The sequence below is a fragment of the Heloderma suspectum genome, chromosome 9 (genome assembly GCF_057233095.1).
Source record: "Heloderma suspectum isolate Gila_16-S chromosome 9, 16-S_ref, whole genome shotgun sequence".
Taxonomy (NCBI): domain Eukaryota; kingdom Metazoa; phylum Chordata; class Lepidosauria; order Squamata; family Helodermatidae; genus Heloderma; species Heloderma suspectum.
The window spans coordinates 40,073,220-40,093,782 of record NC_139466.1 but is presented as its reverse complement, the minus strand read 5'-3'; the positions used below and the strand labels follow the sequence as shown (position 1 = coordinate 40,093,782).

General features: G+C 41.9%; 1 protein-coding gene and 1 long non-coding RNA gene across 3 annotated transcripts; one reads left to right on the top strand and one right to left on the bottom strand.

The window, feature by feature from the left end:
• The first annotated feature begins 34 nt into the window (after positions 1–34).
• Positions 35–11,029, top strand: LOC146338634 (uncharacterized). The gene is made up of 4 exons (XR_014784862.1): positions 35–1,161; positions 2,248–2,365; positions 2,667–2,804; positions 10,127–11,029. It is a non-coding gene; the product is annotated as an uncharacterized LOC146338634 (long non-coding RNA).
• Positions 1,031–16,287, bottom strand: LOC146338633 (homeobox protein CDX-4-like). 2 transcript variants are annotated; one of them, XM_084814173.1, is made up of 3 exons: positions 15,567–16,287; positions 7,978–8,123; positions 1,031–3,184 (listed from the first exon to the last, which is right to left on the bottom strand). In XM_084814173.1, the coding sequence occupies exons 1-3, from the start codon at positions 15,949–15,951 to the stop codon at positions 3,146–3,148; spliced, it is 570 nt and encodes a 189-aa protein (XP_084670299.1). In that variant the 5' UTR covers positions 15,952–16,287; the 3' UTR covers positions 1,031–3,145. The 2 variants fall into 2 exon arrangements, with proteins under 2 accessions (XP_084670299.1, XP_084670298.1); XM_084814172.1 differs by having other exon boundaries at positions 2,637–4,986; positions 15,567–15,985.
• Between the last annotated feature and the right edge of the window lie 4,276 nt (positions 16,288–20,563).

The following is a 20,563-nucleotide window of genomic DNA, read 5'->3' as shown; positions in this document are numbered from 1 at the left end:
TTCCTTCCTTCCCCGCCCGGCGCGCGCATGCGTCGCGCGCGGAGGGAAGGCGGCTGCCCGGCCGGGCCCGTCTGCCGTTAGTCGCGCGCCCGCGTGGGCGGCAGGGCGGCGCTTGTGCGCACGCGCCGAGCGGGGTCGTCGTTGAGCGGCGGCTGAGGCGACCGACGGAACGGCGTCGAAGGAGAAGGAGAAGAAGAAGAAGAAGCCGCCCGCGGGCGGGAAAACAGCACAAGGCATAACGGAGGGAAAGAGTTAGGAGAAAGTCCCCCAAGCGCCAGAGGGGAATTCCCTCACGCCCCCTGATGAACGCTTGCGGCTCTTCCTCACAGGCGACGCGTGCAGCAGCCTGGTCCTGTGAATGTTTCACCGCACACGTGCAAGCCGCCCCGCTCGGTGCAGAAAGCCTTAGTGGCGAGCGTGCTTAGAATGGCAGCCGCAGCTGTCCCGGAGCAGCAGCATGTGCGGCTGGAGGGCCGAGGAGAGGGCTCTGAAGATACCTCCCCCCCCCCCAAAAAAGCTGTCCCAGGACCTGCCCCCCTTTCCCAGCATTGCCTTTAAGGGGAACAGAGGCAGGAGCCGCGTGAGGCTGTTGTGTTCGATTCCAGTTACAGCCCCTGAAGCTCTGGTACTGGCTGCCACCCACCTGTAAATCTAATTTTATTGTGAATCGTTTTGAGAGCCCTTTGGGGAGGGGAAAAAAAAATGGTACAACGAGGGGAAAATGTACAAAGACTGCAAAATAAATAAAGCGCCGTACCCGCTGACATCATCTGGCCTCCGAACAGCCTTGTCACAACGTGCTACCCACAGCCAGGACTTAAATGTCTAGAGATTTGAGGCACTGTGTCAACAAGTGTCTGGGGACTTGGGGATTAAGCCTGTGCGCATTTAACAACATCTTGAAAAGGCATTTCTCATCTCTTAAAGAGGGACACTGTTTATCAAGGACAGAAAATAGGGACACGGAGAACATATATACAAGAAACTAAACTATCCATGTGCAGAAAAGGGCAACCAAAAGATCAAGAGTCTGGCGCAACTTATTTATTTCATTTCTATGCCGCCCAATAGCCGAAGCGCGCTTGGCGGTTCCCAGTGAGGAAATCAAAACTTCCCAATGAGGAAAGCCACGTTCAGAGCTTTTTACCTTAGAAAGGGCAGGTAAGGGTGTGGAGGGGGGTGGGGGACATGATAGAAGTGTATACAATTATGAATGGTGGGCAGCAAGTGGATAGGAAACTTCTCACTCTCTCACAATACTAGAACTAGATCTCACAATACTAGAGGTCATCCAATGTCGCTGAATGGTGGGAGATTTAGGACCAAAAAAGGAAGTACTTCACACAACGCATAAACTAGAATTCACTACCACAAGATGAAGGGATAGCCGCCAACTCAGATGGCTTTAATAGGGGATTACACAAATTCATGGAGAACAAGGTTGGCTACTAGTCAATGATGGCTATATATTAATTCAGTATGCCTCTGAATACTGGTGCTGGAGAACAAGTACGGGTGGTACTGTTGTACTCGTGTCCTGCTTGTCGGCTTCCAACAGGCATTGTGGAAAAGAATGCTGGACTAGATTGGCTTTTGGACTAATCCAGCATGGCTCTTGTTATGTTGTTATGAGGGTACTTAGTTATCTCTGAGAGTACGTTTCCTGTATAAAGGGAAGCAGCTTTTATTTTAAGAAATGTGCATAGTGCAGGGGTGGGGAACTCAGGGGTAGCTGTATCACCCCCTCCCCCAAGCCATCTGAAGGCCAGAAGACATCAGGGGATGGGACCATGTCCCCTGAAGTCATCTGCTCCCTGGCCGAAGCACCAGCTGGGGCTTGTCCAGCCAGCACTTTGGTTAGGGATATGGTTCTTGCTGCAGGTGAGGAAAGCAGCATCAGCTGAAAGAGCAGTCCTCCAGCCAGCGCCCCAGTTGGAATGGCTTCCCTTGCTCTATGTCTTTCCCCATTGGGGAGGATGCAGGGTGGGCGAAGCACTTAGAGTTCCCAGTTAGGAGGGCATGCTCCATGCAGTAGAATCCCCACTGCTTTCTCCAGTCACTGATTAGAGATAACAGCAGGGATTCCTCTCCCTGCTAGCCTGCAGAGGAGGGGCTAAATGGGAAACCTCTGTGGGCCAGAGGTTCCCCATACCTGGCACAGTATCCCTGAATATGTGAAGAATGTATCTGCACATTTTCCTCCAAAGAAATCACTGTAAGGACAGAGTGCTTTTATTCTTCTTCTAGGAAAAGTACCCATGGGATGCTGGTACTGTGAGCTGAGGAATGGCAGAAGCAGAGGCTATGCCATATTTGCAATCAAAATCACATTCTACCCCAATGTTGCACAGGAGGAAATATACAGGTTTGTGTATCTCTCCCCTTGGCCATGTCTGGGAAAACAGCTTTAGAGGGGCATGTTTTGAGAAAAAAACAACCCACAGGTGGTAGAGAAGGAGTTCTCCCTGATTCCACTAGTCCTCTGCTGAAGGTGTCCCCCCACCCTACTTGTGGGAGCTTTTCCATAGGGGGAAACAAAAAAGGAAAAAAATCAGGGAACTACTTGGTGTAGTTGCTAAGAGACTGAGCTATAGATCAGGAAGACCCTGGTTCAAGAGACCCTTTGCCATGAATTCACTATTTCTATTTTTTATTCTGCTTTTCAGAGAAATATTATCTCTGAAGATGGCTCACATCAATAAAGTGAGAGCAAGGCCCTGCCCTCAGGCTTACAAACTACAAAGGAAACAAATACAAGTGAAGTTTGAAGAGGGAGAATGATTTTACAGTGGTAGAACAATGTGGTGAGTTGTAGACAGGTGTTTTATCCAATTGGGCCAGGCTGATCTTCCTTTGCTGGTGGTCTTGATTGGATAAATGTGCTGCTATTTAACCCTTTTCTTCTGACCAATGGCAGAGTTTGCTTCCCTTTACTTCTGCAGTTCCAGGGCAGCTGGCAGTTGAAATAGAGTTCTTTCTGGAGGGTGGTGGGAAACAAGCTCCCTGAAGCTGCTGCTTCATCTCTGGTCTATAGATGGATCAAGCTGGTCTTCCCCTTACTTTGATGTTCTTGGGAGGCAGGGGATGTAGCTTCTCAGCGACTCTTAGCCCTTTGGCTGATTTGACAAAATCCCTCACCAAAGACTCACGGAATAAGGGGAGAGGTCCTCTTATGGATCAGTAACTGGTTAAAGAACAGAAAGCAGAGAGTAGGAATACATGGTAAATTCTCCCAATGGAGGGATGTAAACAGTGGGGTACCACAGGGATCTGTATTGGGATCAATGCTTTTCAACTTATTCATAAGTGATCTAGAACTAGGAGTGAGCAGTGAAGTGGTGAAGTTTACTGACAACACCAGATTATTTAGGGTGGTTAAAACAACACAGGATTGTGAGGAGCTCCAAAAGGATCGGACATCAAAATGGCAAATATGGTTCAATGTAAGCAAATTTAAAGTGTTGCACATTGGGGCAAAAACCCCCCCCCCAACTTCAAATATTAGGTGATGGGATCTGAGCTAGTAGTGACTGATCAACAAAGAGATCTTGGGGTTGTGGTGGACAGCTCAATGAAAATATCAACCCAGTGTGTGGTGGCTGCAAAAAAGGCAAATTCCATGTTGGGCATAATTAGGAAAGGAACTGAAAATAAAACTGCCAATAGCATAAACCCCTTATGCTATCTATGGTGCAACCACACTTAGAATACTGTGTACCATCCTGGTTGCTGCACTTAAAGGATATTGTAGAGTTGGAAAAATACAGAAAAGGGCAACTCCTCTATGAGGAAAGGTCACAACATCTGGGATTATTTAGCCTGGAAAAGTGGTAAGTAGGGGGAGACATGATAGAGGTGAACAGAATTATGCATGATGTGGAGAAAGTGGATATGGACATTTTTCTCCCCCTCTGAACCTGGAGTCCTCCCATGAAGCTGATTGGTAGTCCTGGATTCAGGACAGATAAAAAGACTCACCTCTTCTCACAGTGCATAGTTAAACTAGAATTCACTCCACAAGATGTAGCGATGGCCACCAATATGGATGGCTTTAAAAGGGGATTGGACAAATTCATGGAGGATAAGGCTATCAATGGCTACTAGTCCTGATGGCTATATGCCACCTCCAAGATCAGAGAGAGTATGCCTATGTACACCAGTTGCTGGAGAACGTGGGTAGGAGGGTGCTATGCACTCATGTCCTGCTTGTGGGTTTCCTGTGGGTAGCTGGTTGGCCACTGTGTGAACAGAATGCCAGACTAGATGGACACTTTGTCTGATCTAGCATGGCTGTTACGTTCTTAAAACTGGCCAGCTGGCCAGAGAGGGGACTTCATACAGCCAAGAGGTGCCGAAGTGAGTTGTTGTATACAGATTTGAAGTAATACCATAATCAGATTATAGGGGACAATTCACTGAACACGCACACACCCTTGGGTATTCCTGCATGAATTCAATGAAACTTTGTGACTAATATCAAGTAATTCTTGCGTTGCCCCACAAATGTCTTCATAGCTCATCCTTGCTAACAATGTATTGCGGTATATAAACAACCTAGATCTAAGTTCAATGCTTCAGTCATTTCACCTTTTATGCCACTGTGTCTACTCCATATTTTTAGGTAGTGGTTCATAGCAGCAAGACTTCTTTATATCTTTGTGGTGTTTCAAATATTTTTAACATATTCCCAGTAGTTATGCAGGGATAACAGGTCTGCGAAGAGGCACTATCCTTTTATAAAACAGATGTTTTCCTAATATAAGGAAAAATGCTTGGATATCACTCAGCAGTTATGATCTGTTGTATCTCAATAGGCTGCAATCCATTAATTGTATGTGGTGGTGGAAACAAAGAGGTAGACAGTTCTGCTGGGCTGACAGAGCCTGAGTCACTCTGCACCAACCCTCGACTTCCATCAAACTGAGTTATTTTCTTCTTGATCATTTTCCTCTCCTTAGCTCGGCGATTCTGGAACCAGATTTTTACCTGAAATGTTTTTAAAATAGCTAGTTGGTTCAATGATGTAAAGGGTGCTGGTCCCCATATCATGACCTTGCAAATGGGTTAACAAAAACGTACTAGCCTGCCTGCCAACACAGACCTATGTTAGTTGTTTGTGACATATTGGCAGGCTGGAAGCAAAGAATTAAAGTTCTGATTTACAAAAGATTCCTTGCTTGATCAACGAGAAGTGATTCTTTCATACCACGGATAAGCAGCCAAGTGGCTATTTACAAGTCTGCAGTAGGAAATTGCAGCCCAATTCATACAGTATAAGGTGTATTTTGATTTTAAGAACGGCATGTTTATGGGTCTGTGCGCACACACACACACACACACACTTCATCAGCTCATTCTGACTCCCTACCCCAGTCCTTGTGCCTCTGTCAGTTCCCCTCTCTTTAAGTATGGTGGTGAAAGTGGGAGAGCACCCCCAGTGGTTCTCTTAGCAGGCATAATTTTCAGATACTGGGTTAAACACCCCCCTTGAAATATGGTCTCGGTTAACTTCCTCTAGTTTTAAACAGAAGCCCCTTTTCTTAGTTATTAGTAGCTGTGCTGTAATTGGTGAGTCATGGGGATTTCTGTGTTTTCATGATTAATACGGTTTACATTTTTTTCTTCCTCTGTTAGAAATATAGGAAATCCCATATTTGAAATGCCATATCATGATGGCAACCAACTTTTGAAGTATCTTATGTTAACAGCTATTATCCCAGTATTCCGGTCTGAGAGGTATACGTTATTTTATGAATTTAATAATTAAGGGCGCAATCCTATGCAGATATAGGCGGCTGCCTCTGAACTCAGAGGTGATCGCCTATGCAATTCAGGGCAGGAGAGGCACGGAGGGGATCGTTCCCTCCATGCTCCTCCTACCCTGCATTTTCAGCTAGACAGCCAATATCGGCTGTCTAGCCACAGGAGGGTGGAGTGGGGGAAGAGACTGCCATATGACACATAGGATGTGTTGTACCGGCATTTCCACCTGCCTCGCCCCAGAACGCCGTGTTTTGGCCGCTCCGCACTCCTCTTGCAAGCACAGAGCACGAGACTGTTCCTCACTGCCTGCAAGGCAGCGCAGAAAGGGAGGAAGGTCAGTTCCCGGAAAACCAGATATCCTATGGCTGTCTAGCCACTGACTAGCGGCCATAGGATTGCTCCCTAAATCATTTATATAGCACATTTTGGCCCTCAAATCAATTACATTAGGGTACAGGGATAATAGTTAATATGAGATACTTATATCTCATATTAAGATTGGTTGGTTGCCATTGACAAATCTTCGAAAGGACCATTAGAGACTGACTTCTATTTTCTTTGGCTGGAAGCAAAGAATAGTTACAGCTCTTCTTTAGATATAGCTTCCATTATTAAATTAAAAAACCGAATTAAGAAGATCCTTTTTGCCTGTAAACTGAGAACCCTTTATCCCTGAGAAAAGCGAACCCAGAAAGCTGAGAATTTAAAACTGATATTTTTTCAACATATCTCTTTTAGTGCTGAAGTTTGTATCTGTTTTTATAGGACAACTTTGTATTACAGGGGATTAGATGTGATGGTTATGGATTGAAGGTTTGGCATGTGTCTGTTTTTAGTATCCTCCTGAATGCATTCCTTCATACAACATAGACTCTGGTTTGAACAAAGTTAATGCCGCCACAGGGAAAAGTAGTTCAGCTGCAGGAGTCCTCAACTCAGGAACTAAAGTCCCAGGTTTGATCCTGGGTTTTGGCAATGATTTGTTTGAGAACTGAATATAGTATAGTAGCCAAGAGTGCTTCCAATTTGAATTTTACTTCAACCATGACAGAGCTCACTAGGTCATCCTGGGGAAGTCATAATCACTCAGTCTCCCATCTATAAGATAGGGATAGTGATATTGACCTACATAGAAGATTGTTTAAATGATTATTGAGATAGAATATGTGAAGCACTTTGAGCATTCAAAAGGGGGAACGTGAACGATGCAGCTACTTTGCTGAACATAAGTAGTTTTGGGCCTGACTGGTGCCTGGACGGGAGACTGCTTGTGAACCTCACATATGCTGTCTTGAGTTCCATGATGGAAAGTGGTAGGATATAAATGTACTAAAAATGAATAAATAATAAACAAACAAATATTATAACTAATATGGATATTTATTATTTATCATATATGTATCCTGCCCTTCCTGCAGATGCTGCTGGTATACATGGGGATTATTCAATTTTATCCTAACAACAACCCTGGATTAAGCTGAGTGACTGGCCAAGGGTCACTCAGTGAGCTACATGGCTAAGTAAGAATTTGAATCCTGGCCTCCATAGTCCAGATTTAGCACCCTGGAAGCATGTAGTTAATACTGTCTCATTGATCTGGGAGTTAAAAGTTCTTAACTTTGGCTACTGCAGCCACATTTTTTCCCATGTTTTGCTATGAAAATATGCCTGATAAAAAGTGTTCTGCAACTGCTTTAAGTTTAGTGTTCGTTACTGAGCATACATACAAACAGAAAGATTTATATTGTTATATATAAAACTCAATAAAAAAGTGTTTCCAATGTTCCATTTATCTATTCTATTTCTTGCATAACTTATGACTGGCCATTTTAAAAGACCAAAGGGTCACTATATGCTTCAGTAGATTTCCAGCCCCTTTAAGAGTTTCTATAGCTGTGGACTTTATAGTTGCTTTCATCCATGTAGCCTCCTGATTTTCTAGTCTCTGATTTTCATCTTACTACATATAAAATCCAGAAAGATAGCTGACTAACAGAGCAGTTAGCATGTTTACTCAGAAGTAAGTCCCACTGAGTTCAGTGGAGCTTATTCCCAGGTAAGTGGGTATAGGATAGCAGCCTGAGTCCCATTCCTTTGAAGTCAGTGAGTTACTTCATCCTGAGTTACTTTCACCGAATTACGACTACTGGCTATCAGTATACAATTCAGTTCACATATGGAAATACTGGTACCCAAGATTTTTTTTAAAAATACCTGTCTTTCTGATAGTTCCAAGTTTGCAGCAAGTTCAGATTTCCTTCTTATTGTTATATATCTGTTGTAATGAAATTCTTTCTCCAGCTCTAGCCTCTGCTGATTGGTGTAAACAACCCGATATTTTTCTTTTGTTCTTGTTTTTCCTGTTTAAAAGAAAACATAACTTTTAAAATAAAAGATGAGCCCTTATGCCTGAGTCTCCTTTCCAGAACACTCTCTTGATTCCTTCAAATCGCTACATAAAACTCACCTTTTCTGTGAAGGCTTTGGACTCCACCCTTGCCAAAACCAACCAACCTTGTTACAAGTAACTGCATTTGTCTGTATTCATTGGAGGGCTCACATGTAATGCTAAGTCACAGTTGAGTTAAGTGCTGTGTGTGCACAAGCAGGAAGGAACCCATGTGAAGACTTGGGCTTGTGCACTCCCCAGCGCCCACTCTTCTCCTCCAGTACCATCACTAGAAACTCCTGTCAATTGCTAACCAAGCCAGCAACAAACACTGGGTTGTTTTGCTAGCTTGTTTAACAAACTTGAGTTTATTTGAATCCATAGTTCTTGGTTCACACATAACAACAACCAGGATTCTGCTAGTGAAACAATTCTGGGTTATTCTCCTGGTTGCCTGGGAGGAGAAGAGAGAAGGGAGGAGCCTCAAGCCCAGCACTCTTGGTCTCATTCCTACTGCATGCATGTAGCACTAAGTTGTAGTTTAACATTACATGTGAATGATGTCTTGCCACTTCCACCGCTCCTTTCTCTCTTTTGTTCCTTTTGTTTAAGAACATAAGAGTCCTGCCAGATCAGATCAATACAGAATCCCACAAGCAGGGCCTGAAGGCAATAGAGCTCATTATTGCTTCCCTGAGTAACTGTTATTCAGTGGCATACTGCCTCTGAACCTGAAGGTTCCATACATCCATCATAATCATTGCCTTTATTTCTGATTATCAGACTATGAGTGCCATTGTATGTAGCCAAAATGGCACTACCCACAAACCACAAGGTTTGTAGAAGTACAAAAAGGTTTTAGGAAAATAAAACATAATGGTGGAGGTGGGAGTCCCAAAAACACCTCAGTGAGGATTGAGCGTGGTCAGTGGCCATGGATTGCTGACATGTTTGGGAGGTGGGGGTGAAATGGAGTATCATGGAGGAGTACATGGCAGACTCCAACGTTTTGTTGCAGGTCCAACTTATGTATATAGTTTTGTGTATTCCTTGCATAGTACTAAAACTTAGTTTAGAAAAAAAAAATAACTTAAAAATCTTCATTAAGTCTAGAGAGGTGAGGTAATATAAAGTGTGTGTGTATTTCACATTCATTAAATGTTTTCTATAATCTGTTTTATAGTGAAAAAAGGATATGTCACACAATTATAGATAAATAAAGTGTATATATATATATATATATATATATATAAAAAATAGTAAAGCAAGCCAAAACAGCTGGGCCTCCTAAAAATTAATCTTAACAAACGGCATGATCCAGTCCATGTTAAGTCCCTTTGATTTTAAAAGTTTAAGAAGTTTAACCATGTGCTTAACTTTGCCATTGAAATCAATGACTTAAAATGCCTAACTTTAGCTGGATCATATTCCAAATCTGTAGTTTTGTCTGCATGCCATAGAAATGTCCTTGATGTTTTTCAACCCTTTTGACTAACACTAATTTTAAAATGTGGACTAGTATGTTTTATCTTCAAGATAAATATCTTAAAATTATCTTTAGGATTAGAATCCAAAGTGCCCTAAAAATGAAGATGTATACTAAGTCAACAGTGTTTCATCTCAGTGATGCATGTATGTCCCTGCTGTATCACCTGGCTCCTGTGATAGGATCTTCCATTGGTGAGCTGTATATGGACCTTCATCCATTGCATGGTTTGGCAGCAAAGTACTCTAAATTCATATTTTGATACGGAATATGAAAATGGTCTTATAAAAGGAATAGTCCAAATGCTTCTGTTAATTTCTTTTGATCCAGGAAAGTGAAGACATATTATATGACAGTTGCCTTACTTATGATAAATTATTAACCCCTCCTTTTGACATTAACAGTGAGTTCCTTATATAACTTATTTGTTCCTTTATCACTTTCCAGTGTTGATTTGGGTTTTCAAATAATCCTTCTGATCTTCCCAGGTTGTTTTTGATGTGAATGTTTTGGAACAAACTGTAAGACAAAGACTCCTTTAAAGTGGTTCTCTAAACTCGAGGTGTTAAGATGAAGCACACGCCACACAAAAGAGCAGCAAGAAGATCTTATCAAGACTGCCTTTCACATCCAGAAACACAAGCCAATTGGTTTGGAATTTACAGGCCCTAAACAAATGTCAGCTTCTCTTTCATCTCCTGGAGAACAAGGGGACAAATAGATGGAACCCCGTTCTTTTATTGATTGTTTTTTGCAAAATTTCAGAGTAAACCCCACTTAAACTGGACCCAGAAGGTTTATTTAATCCATGTAGCAATGCATATTTAACTAAGATAACTATACACTTTAAAGTGAATTCTTGAAGGTGCTTGCAAATGCTGTTTATTGTTTCTTATTCTGGGGAGTATATAACTTGCAGCACAGTTACATGAATGTTTACTTGGAAATAAGTCTCAGTAACTCCTGTGGGGCTCTTAAATAAGGATGCATAGTATTGCAGTTTTGGCTGCAATCCTAGGCACAAGAGTATATGTCCTATAGATATTGGTGGGATTTACTTCTGGATAAACATGCCTACAATCAGATTGTAAGTCTGCAGTATAAAAGAAGTATACACACTTCCTTATGAGTTTGTGCCTTTGAACTCAGTAGGACTTCATAGTAAACATGCACAGGATTGGGCTACATAACTCATATTTCAAAATGGTGTTATTAAAGGAAATGGCTTTATTATTTAGTATGTACATAAGGCATAAGTGTTCAAAGTATTTCATGTGCATTGGTTAGGCATTATTAAAATGACTATTTTTGAGCTAAATGACTTTTCTGTGAATGATAATTCCATTTCAGGTTCCAGAGTCTAAGATCTTAAAGTTGCAAAAACAAATGTTAAAATCCAAGTGTTCTTATTCTGTGTCTTCTATTGTAAGTAAGGACAACTGAGTTGGGGATGGGGGATTCCCCTTGGTCATAAAATTCACAGAACATTTCTTCTGAAGACAATAAAGCTGGGAGAGAGCTTTTTTTAATGATTTGCTGTGAAAATTGGCACCCTTTCCGGCAATATAACTGCTGAAGAAAAGAGGAGAAGGAAGAGACAGTCCTGCATATCAAAGCTGAGAGGAGTGTTAAAAGGGTCTGTTGCTCAATATGAGAGTCTCAAAACCGAAGGCACCGTAGGCTAGGGAAAAATAGACATCACAGCTTGTTTACAATGTAAAATTAGTATTCAAAGAGTACACATTTTATTTCTGCATTAGTATTCAAACAATACACATTTTATTTCTGCATTTCTTTATTGCTTTCTGGTTATTTGAGGTGGCAGGGGCGGTATTTCGTCTTATTGGAAGCCTGATCCTATCTGCTCCTGTGGCTGTTACAGCCACCTTGCTTAAGCTAAGCAGGTCTAGGTGTGCTCCCATTTAGGGAAGGAATTATGCCCCCTGACATGTTTCACGCTACATGTGATTATTCCTCAGGAACACCTATATTTCTGGTAATTTACTAGTTCGAAAGCATTATTGTTACAAACCGTTGCGAGTCTACATGTTACCCATTTATGCATAACAAAATCTTGATAGCTCCCCGCCCCGCACTACCTTGTTTTTCATTTTATTTTAAAATTTTTATCCCACTCTTCTGAAATAGATGGGATGGAGGGGGCGGGGAGGATAGACCTCTCTAAATGGCACCCCTCAGTATACTGTGGCTGGAGCATGGTGGGAGTTCTAGTCAAGCAATATGGAGGGTACCAGGTTGGGGAAGACTGCCATATATACAGAGACATGTGCAAGGGGGTAATTTATGGCAATGTATGTACCAAAACTGGCCTGTTGAAAAAAATGGCATGGTACCAGGAAGGACGTGACTCCCTCTGTGTGATTTCTCTATTCTTTAATGGTCCGATATATGGTAGATCAGCCTCCTCCACCTGGTGCCTTCTAGATGTGTTGGACTGCAGTGCCCATCATCCCCAGCCAGCATGGCCATAATTTAACACATCTGGAGACCACCAGGTTGGGAGAGGCTGTGGTAGATGTCCAACATGAGGCTGAATTGGAGCCTGAAACACTGTTAACTGTAATTCAAAACAAGGTAGTCTTGAAGTGCCTTTAATAGAACCAAATTCAGTTGAGTATCTGATGCTACAGCAACAGGAATCTTGTCGTGCCTCCAGTCCGAACTGAAACAGCTCTTAGTAAATGCTGTTTTGAAACTTACAATAATGTTTTAGAACTAGTAAATTACCAGAAACTTTTAGTTTTGGCTTTTGACTAATTGTTTTGAAAGACATAGCAGTTCAAGGTTATTTGCATTTATTTATATTTCATTTTTATGTTTCATCTTATTTTGTTTGCAATTTTGTAATAATTATTTCTGTCACTTTGGGTAAAAGCAGTCTTTGGGTGAAAGAAAAAATGTGAAATGTGAAAATGCAAGATAATGTATTGTTCATTTTATTGCATCTATATTATGACCACATAATATAATGTAATATAGCTGTTACAAACAGTTTGTAATATAGCTGTTACAAACTTAGACAAACCCATTACCTGCCTATTCTTTTTAAAAAAATGAAACAAACCACCAGACACCCTTAACATCTTGTGCTTTACCTATCCTCAGAAGGTTCTGGAAGTCAGTGAGCCACAGGTCCTTGTTGGACAATTTTGAGTTTTTTAATTTACAAACTAATATACTTCTGAGTATTTAGGGAATCCCCAGAGCATGCAGAAATCTTATTTTTGGATGGCAACATTTCATTTCCAAATTAATTGGTTCACTCTTGCTTAAGTTCTGTAGTGTAGAAAATGAGAACAGCTAACAGTGACCTATGAGTTCAGTGGTGCTTGGTTCAAATCTCACCTTAGCCACAAACACACTGGATGGCCCTAGGCAGGGTGTTTTAAAGTCTCAGCCTGCCATATGAGGATAATATTTTTTCCCTACCTTATATGGTCATTGTAAGCATTACTGAGGGAATGTTAATGAATGCCTTGAACATTCAAAAGCATGTATAAATGTTGAAAGTATTATTTTATAATAAAGAACTACTGCTTTGTTTCTCAATCAAAACATGCCTTTAGGAATTTCTGCCAGTGTTTTTCCATGGGAATGATTCCTTTGAAACAGCCTTCCTTAACCGGGGGCCCTCCAGATGTGCTGGGCTACAACCTCCATTATTCCCATGCTGGCTGGGGTTGATGGAGGTTGCAATCCAACACATCTGGAGGACACCTCTCTGTGACAACCTTTCAAGTACTTGAAGAGTGCTATCATATCCCTCAGTCTTCTCAAGGCTAAACATGCCCAGTTCTTTCAGTCTCTCTTCATAGGGCTTTGTTTCCAGTCCCCTGATCATCTTCGTTGCCCTCCCCTGAACCCTCTCCAGTTTGTCTGCATCCTTCTTAAAGTGTGGTGCCCAGAACTGGACACAGTACTCCAGATGAGGCCTAACCAGTGCTGAGTAGAGGGGAACTAGTACTTCCTGGGATTTGGAAGCTATGCTTCTATTAATGTAGCCCAAGATAGCATTTGCCTTTTTTGCAGCCACATCACATTGTTGGCTCATATTCAGCTTGTGATCAACAATTCCAAGATCTTCTCGCTTGTAGTGTTGTTGAGCCACGTCTCCCCCATCTTGTAACTGTGCATTTGGTTTCTTTTTCCTAGGTGCAGAACTTGGCATTTATCCCTATTCAATGTCATTCTGTTGTTTTCTGCCCAACGCTCCAGTCTATCAAGATCACTTTGAATTTTGTTTCTGTCTTGATCCAGGCCCAGTGTTTGAATCTAAGCCATACTTGCAGTGCAGTCTTTTATTTTTATTTTATAATGTGTGTTTATTTTGTTTTATCTTGTATTCATTTTCAGTCTTTCACAAAATCAGAACCTTAGACCCGTATTATTTTTAAATAAAAGTAGTAACAAGAGATACATGAATATCTAGCGAATAACAATAGCCAAACTACTTAAGATTTGAATGACAGTAGCCACTGGAAGCAGACTTGCTTTACAAGCTAAATTTATGGACTTAGCATCTTCTAAGATTAGCCTACTGTAATTACCCTTCTCCTTGATACTTTGTGGCACACTTCCAGCACAATCCACCCAAAGCTAAGCACCTGTAAGCCTAAATGGTTTTAATGGGAGACATTTAAGCATGTGCTGAGCTCTGCCAGTGAAATCAATTGGGACTTAAAAGTACTCGACTTTGGCTAAGTTCTGTCCGTTCTTCCTTGACCTTAACAGAACTGCCATTACTGTAAAACTTTGCATATATTCATGAAAGGTTACTTCTTGCATTTTCCCCCCACAAAAAACAGCTTTAGGGTGCAATCCTATGGCTGCTAGTCATCGTCTAGATGGCCATAGGATAGGTCGGTTCCCGGGAACTGACCTCGGAGCCTGCACTCTGAGTTCAGTTCCCTGAGAACCGATCTCCCCCACCCCCCTTGTAGGCAGCGTGGAACGGCCCCGTGCTCAGAAGAGGAGTGCAGAGTGGTGAAAACGGGGCATTCCAGGGCGGGGAAGGCAGAAATCCGGTACGACATATCCAACGTGTTGTCCAGCTGCCGCTTTCCCCGCTCCACCTTCCTGTAGCTAGACAGCCGAAATCCACTTTCTAGCTGCAAATGCAGGGCAGCTAAGGTTCGGAGGGGACGATCCCCTCCACGCTTCTCCTGCTCTGCATTGGATAGGCGGTCACCTCCGAGTTTGGAGGCGGCCGCCTATCCCGGTAGGATTGCTCCCTTAATTTGTGATTTCAGAAATGTTGAAACAGATTACAAAAATCTGCAAGACAAGAAGCCATTCAATCTCCTGAATAATTAAGTAAGCAAGACATTTTATAATGGAAATAAATCACAGAATTATGGCAGATAGTTTTAAGACTGTTCTGACAGAAAGCAGCCATACTTTTCATTTTGGGGGGACAGCAAAAAAAAAATCCCCTTTCATATTTACATACAACTTTGTTAGGGATGAGTAGTGCCCATACATGTAGCCTAGAAGAACGTTATTGGAGAGACTGTATACTGCATGGAACACAATCTACATAGGTATAAAAGTCAGATAAAGAGATAAATCATGGGTAAAAAGAATCTAGCAAAAGTTCAGAACTAAGTCCCATGGATTTCAGAAAGAAATTTAGCCTGCAATCCTATACTTATTTACCTGGGAGTAAGTCCCATTGAGCTCAGTGGGATTTATTTCTGAGGAGACATACACAGAACTGTGCTGTTCATCTTTTAATACCATACTGCGCTCTCTCTCTCTCTCTCTCTCTCTCTCTCACACACACACACACACACACTCTTGCACATGTGCGCACACGCACACACTGAAATCAGTGGGATTTGGTGAATGGCCAAGAGTTTTCATTTTAGTGAAGAAGAAGAAGAAAAAAGCTTATGAGTACTCACTTACCTGCAGTATTAGATGACACTGTTTTCCTCATCCATTCGTAACAGCTGTGTCTTTGGCTGTGGGTAGAGATTTGATCTGTATTAACTGTACCTACAGAAACTAAAGTAGGATTTAAGGAGTTGTAATTGGCAGCACTGTAAGAGACCTGTCCAGGAGACAAGCCATTCATTTGTGAAGGAGTATCCATTCTGCTGGGTCCTAGGCCATAAGCACTCCAATCCTCCCTTTGTAGGCCATGGTGAGACCCCCAACTACCTAAAGACTGTCCATGGTCCTCCATACTTGGTAAATTATTATGACCCATGTAATCTCTATAAGCTGCTGTGGAAACGAAGTTTTGTGCTGGTAAGTGGTTATTGTTGCTCCTTATGGATCCTGGATCCATGCTTCCTTCTTTTCCCCACAGATAGCTCAAATTGACTGGTGAAAATTCTTCAACATCCTGCTTCTAGTTATTTTTCCCTCTGCCTCTTTAAGGTGAAAAAAAAAACTCCTGGTTGTATGAACACATCACAGTCTACTTGAATCTACTACCTCATTTTGTATTATCAGCAACTGTGTTGCCATTGGTGGTCATAGTTTACCCAAGACCATGTCTGACGTCTGGCTAGCCGCCTATTTTCTAACTGCATTCGCATTCAAATGAAGGGCTGACCATCCAAGCAACCCCACCTCTCTGCTAACTCTGCTGCTCCCTTTCTTTGCATTTTTTTAAAACCCTAGATCAAGTATAGCCAAGCACTGATCTATTTGTCATGGAATGTGCTTGCAAAAGAGGTGTGAAGTATTATGAGGTCTTTCCCTTTTTGGAGATGTGGGTTTTCATTTGGAGCTCTTTACACCTTGACACCATTCAGACTAGCACATCCCTACTAATTCCAGGACAGGAAGAACCTGTGGGCATCCGAGGGGGGTGGCTGGGGAGCAAAGAAATTTCTCTTAACAAGTGAAGGCAAAGGAAAATTCAAGCTCTAGAACTGTAAAGTTCACTTTTTCATTCCTGTTGTAAGGAATTAATTCTTTCTTGTGCAGGTTTTGATATCATCAAGTAATGAACAGACACATGAATCAGTATTTGAGGGTTAGGTGGGGACAGAGCCATACCATGAAGTGAAATGGAATGGCCAAATCAGGTCATAGATTTAGGCTACCATGAAGAGCAGCGGAGTGGAAGATAGTCCACTGAACTTACAGGGCACAGTCCACCAGCAATTCCTGGGCAAGACTAATTGAAATTAAAGTAGCTGAGCAAGATGGTAGGTCCTGTTCATTGCAGCGGGGCACGCATGGGGGAATTGTGCCCCATGTTTCATTTCAAGCACCACAGTGTCTTGGTCTGGCTAAAAGATGTGGTCTGTGTTATGTACATGTAATTTTCATCTGGTGTTGCTGATTAAATTAGGAGAAAATCCTTTGTTGTCTGAACTGCAAGAGAGCAAGCTGGAATGTAGGATGAATTTATTCCTAATTGTAGAATTGTGGTATATCCTGAATGAACTGCTTCAGTTCTTTAGCCAGTATTGTCACTGTTCATTGAGTCTGAACTCTTCTTCTTCCATAGGGGAATCTTATCTCAATCAAACCGTGTGTAGCTAATGTGAGCTATACCACAATTGTACAATCAGGAAGGAATTCAGGGGATGTTCCAGCTTGCCCTTACAGCTAAATAAAAATAGGATTTTCTTCTAACAGCACAATCCTATACATGTCTACTCAGAAGTAAGTCCTATTGAGTTCAATGAGTCTGACTCCTAGGTAAGTGGATAAAGAATTGCAGCCTAAATCACCATCAACTGTTAGAAACTCTCTCCCCCCCCCCCCGATAATGTAGCTATTTTATATTCCCTTGCAGTAGGAAAGGGTGTAGGCCAGTCATCCCAAATTATGCTATGGCACACGAATAGAAGAGAGAACTCTAACGCTCTAGAAATTCCTCCTTTCAAAGTCTTCTCAGAGGGCTAGTGTGATAAAATGTTGGGAACTGGCTCATATATAGGCAAATCTGTAATAAATGAATGTGGGTGTGATTATACAGGGCCGCCAAATATTGGCTTGGCTTACTAGACAGCTGTTATTTGTGGTCAACATTTCCCCCTCTTTTCCTGAGTCCTCTTCTTATGCCAGGGGTCTTAGTTAATTCCATGTGGGGGTTTCTGTAGAAGCAGTGATAACTGTGCACTTTTTGGTTGTAACTTTTGTGAACTGCCCAGAGAGCTTCAGCTATTGGGTGGTATAGAAAGAGAGAGAGAGAGAGAGAGAGAGATTTGCAAGAGGTTTTATGGCACTAAGGACCTGTAAGGTAGGCCAATATTTTAATCCCCATGTTGTAAGTGAAGTGCCTGAGGTCACCTAATGGGTTCATGGCAGAGGTGATATGCAGCCCAGCGACTCCCTAATCACACTGTTAGCTACTATGCAATATATAATGCAACCCCTATAAGTAAGGTTTTATCACTCAGCCTAATGCTGTATGGAAGGAAGTGCTATTAATTGTAGCTTGTGTTGTGTTATGGCTTGTCTTGCTGTCTTCAAAACCACGCAGGATCTCTCCCTCAACTTCTCCCAGGACACTGTGTTAGATAACCATATATTTACCTCCCTTGCTTTGTTTTTTATCTGTAAAGCAACAGATAAAGTTCCTCCTTTCCTGTGCTGCCTGTACTCTTATCTCCATTTTCTTTAGATCTATTTTAGGACTGTCTCAAAACTTTTTCTTGATTAGATCATGTTCTGCCTACAGCGACTCGGACATGCAAATTTGATAGGGGCTAATAAAAGTAATTTTAGATAAGGTGTTTTGTTTAAATAGATGTATGCAATGGATAAGATTTTCAGCTCCACATTTGTAAAGTTGAAGATAACAGGAAATTGAAAGAACTGTATATCAGTGCTCTCACATATGTTCTTTCTAATGTTCTAAACATTACAGAAGAATGTGATGGGAAGGGCATGAAATGTAAATAAAAGGTCCATAAAAATGTGTGCTGTCTTTGCCAAAGAGACCAACACTAGAGATGCAAAAACAACAGTCTGTTGTAGCAACTTAGGGTGCAATCCTATGGGGATAGGCGGCCGCCTCCAAACTCGGAGGCAACTGCGTATCCAATGTAGGGCAGGAGAAGCACGGAGAGGATTGTCCCCTCTGCTCTTCAGCTGCCCTGCATTCACGGCTAGACAGCCGGTTTTGGCTTTCTAGCCATGGGAAGGCAGAGTGGGGGAGGTGGCTGCCAGACGACACATAGGATGTGTCGTACTGGCATTTCTGCCGTCCTCGCCCTGGAACGCCCTGTTTTCGCCGCTCCACGCTCCTCTTCCGAGCGTGGAGCCATTCCGAGCTGCCTGTAAGGCAGCATGGGACGGAGGGAAGGTCGGTTCTCCAAGAACCAACCTCAGAGTGCGGGCTCCAAGGTAGGTTCCCAAAAACTGACATATCCTATGGTTGTCTAGCTGCTGACTAGCGGCCATAGGATTGTTCCCTCCAAGACTAATAAATTTACTATGACATAAGCTTTCATGAATTTGAGACTACTTCATCAGATGCAAATGGACTTTAGTCCACAAAAATGTATACCATAATAAATAGTCTTTAAGGTGTTTTTTTTTTTTTTTGCTGCAACAGACTAATCCAGCTACCTTTCTGGAAGTTGTTAGTACAGATGCAGAAGCTGTGAAATTGAAACCCAGTACAGGTGAAAAGACAGAGTATCTGCACTGGTTGATAAAAAGAAAGCCTGCCAGGTCAGACCAGTCCAAGCACTCTGTTTCTAACAGTCACCAGCCAGATGTCTTTGGGAGCTCAGAAGCAGGGCACTAAGGTGGTGGAGCTCCCCCTGTTTTTCCCCAGCAACTGTTTCTCAGAGGTATACAGCCTCTGTATGTGGAGGCTCTCTTAATCTGTCATGGGTTATTGCTGTTGATAGATCTTTCCTCTGTTAATTTGTCCAGTTTTTTCTTAAAGTTATCAGAGACTTGTGGGTTGCACAAGAATGTTTAAAAAGCATCCAGAAAATCTGTTCTGGATGAAATATTTTGCATAGGCAATTGGTTTTCCTCACAAGTCATGCTGCACAATTACTTAGATTAGCACTTGCACAACCTTGTGTAGAAGGTGTTATTAATGCTGCAATCTTATGCTCACTTACTTGGGAGTAAGCCCCATTGGGGCTTACTTCTTTACAGATGCATATGGGATTGCATTTTTCTCTCCTGTTCATGCAGCCTCTGGTTGTGCATCCTTTATTTCTAGTACTGTGGAAAAATAAGTGGAAAATGTGTGTGTAAATGCTTTCAGTTTATTCAGCGCAAAATTTGGGATTATCTGGTTTATACTAGTATTAAAAAAATTCAGCTGAAATGAAATGACCCCATTGATTTCATTGGCAAATATTTTAGCACATACTTAAAATACATTTTCACACACAAAACATACTTATATATCTTACATCAATATATATCTTTATATATCTGAAATAGGTAGTATCCACATACTTAATTAAATTTTGAATATATCGGAGGAGAGGAGCAGCATTCACCATAAATTCATGAAATCCTGATTAAAACTATACCGGAAGTGTATTCATAATACTTGTAATGACCAGCATCCAGGTTTGAACTGTATTTGGATATTTAGATTTGGACTCTTTAAGAACCACTTAACTCTCTCATTCAAACTGTGGGACTTAAAAGTGTTTAACTTTGGCTGGATTGTTTCCTGTCTGTCTGTCTGTCTAAAAAAACAGTATCCCAGCATTCTATCACACACTATTATGACCCAGAAACAGAACCCAGGTTGGGTTAAGTAAATAGGAGCAGGCTTTATTCTCAGTGGCTGCAGTTATCAGAAGTGGAGTGCAGGTTTAGCCCCCCACATATACACACACAACAGTGTCCTTGAGCATCACCATTTACATTCCCTATATAAGTGAATGGTTTCTGACGGGAAACAGTAAAGTATGAAACTTGGGGTAAACATTGTGATGAGGGCCTCCTCCATTTCT

Excerpts from the sequence above, each read along its gene's own strand:
- LOC146338633 (XM_084814172.1), bottom strand. The coding sequence starts at position 15,951 with ATGGATCCAGGATCCATAAGGAGCAACAATAACCACTTACCAGCACAA. Across the intron at positions 8,124-15,566 it reads AGTGTCATCTAATACTGCAG|GAAAAACAAGAACAAAAGAA; the intron begins GTAAGTGAGTAC and ends TCTTTTAAACAG. Across the intron at positions 4,987-7,977 it reads TGGAACTATCAGAAAGACAG|GTAAAAATCTGGTTCCAGAA; the intron begins GTATTTTTAAAA and ends AAAACATTTCAG.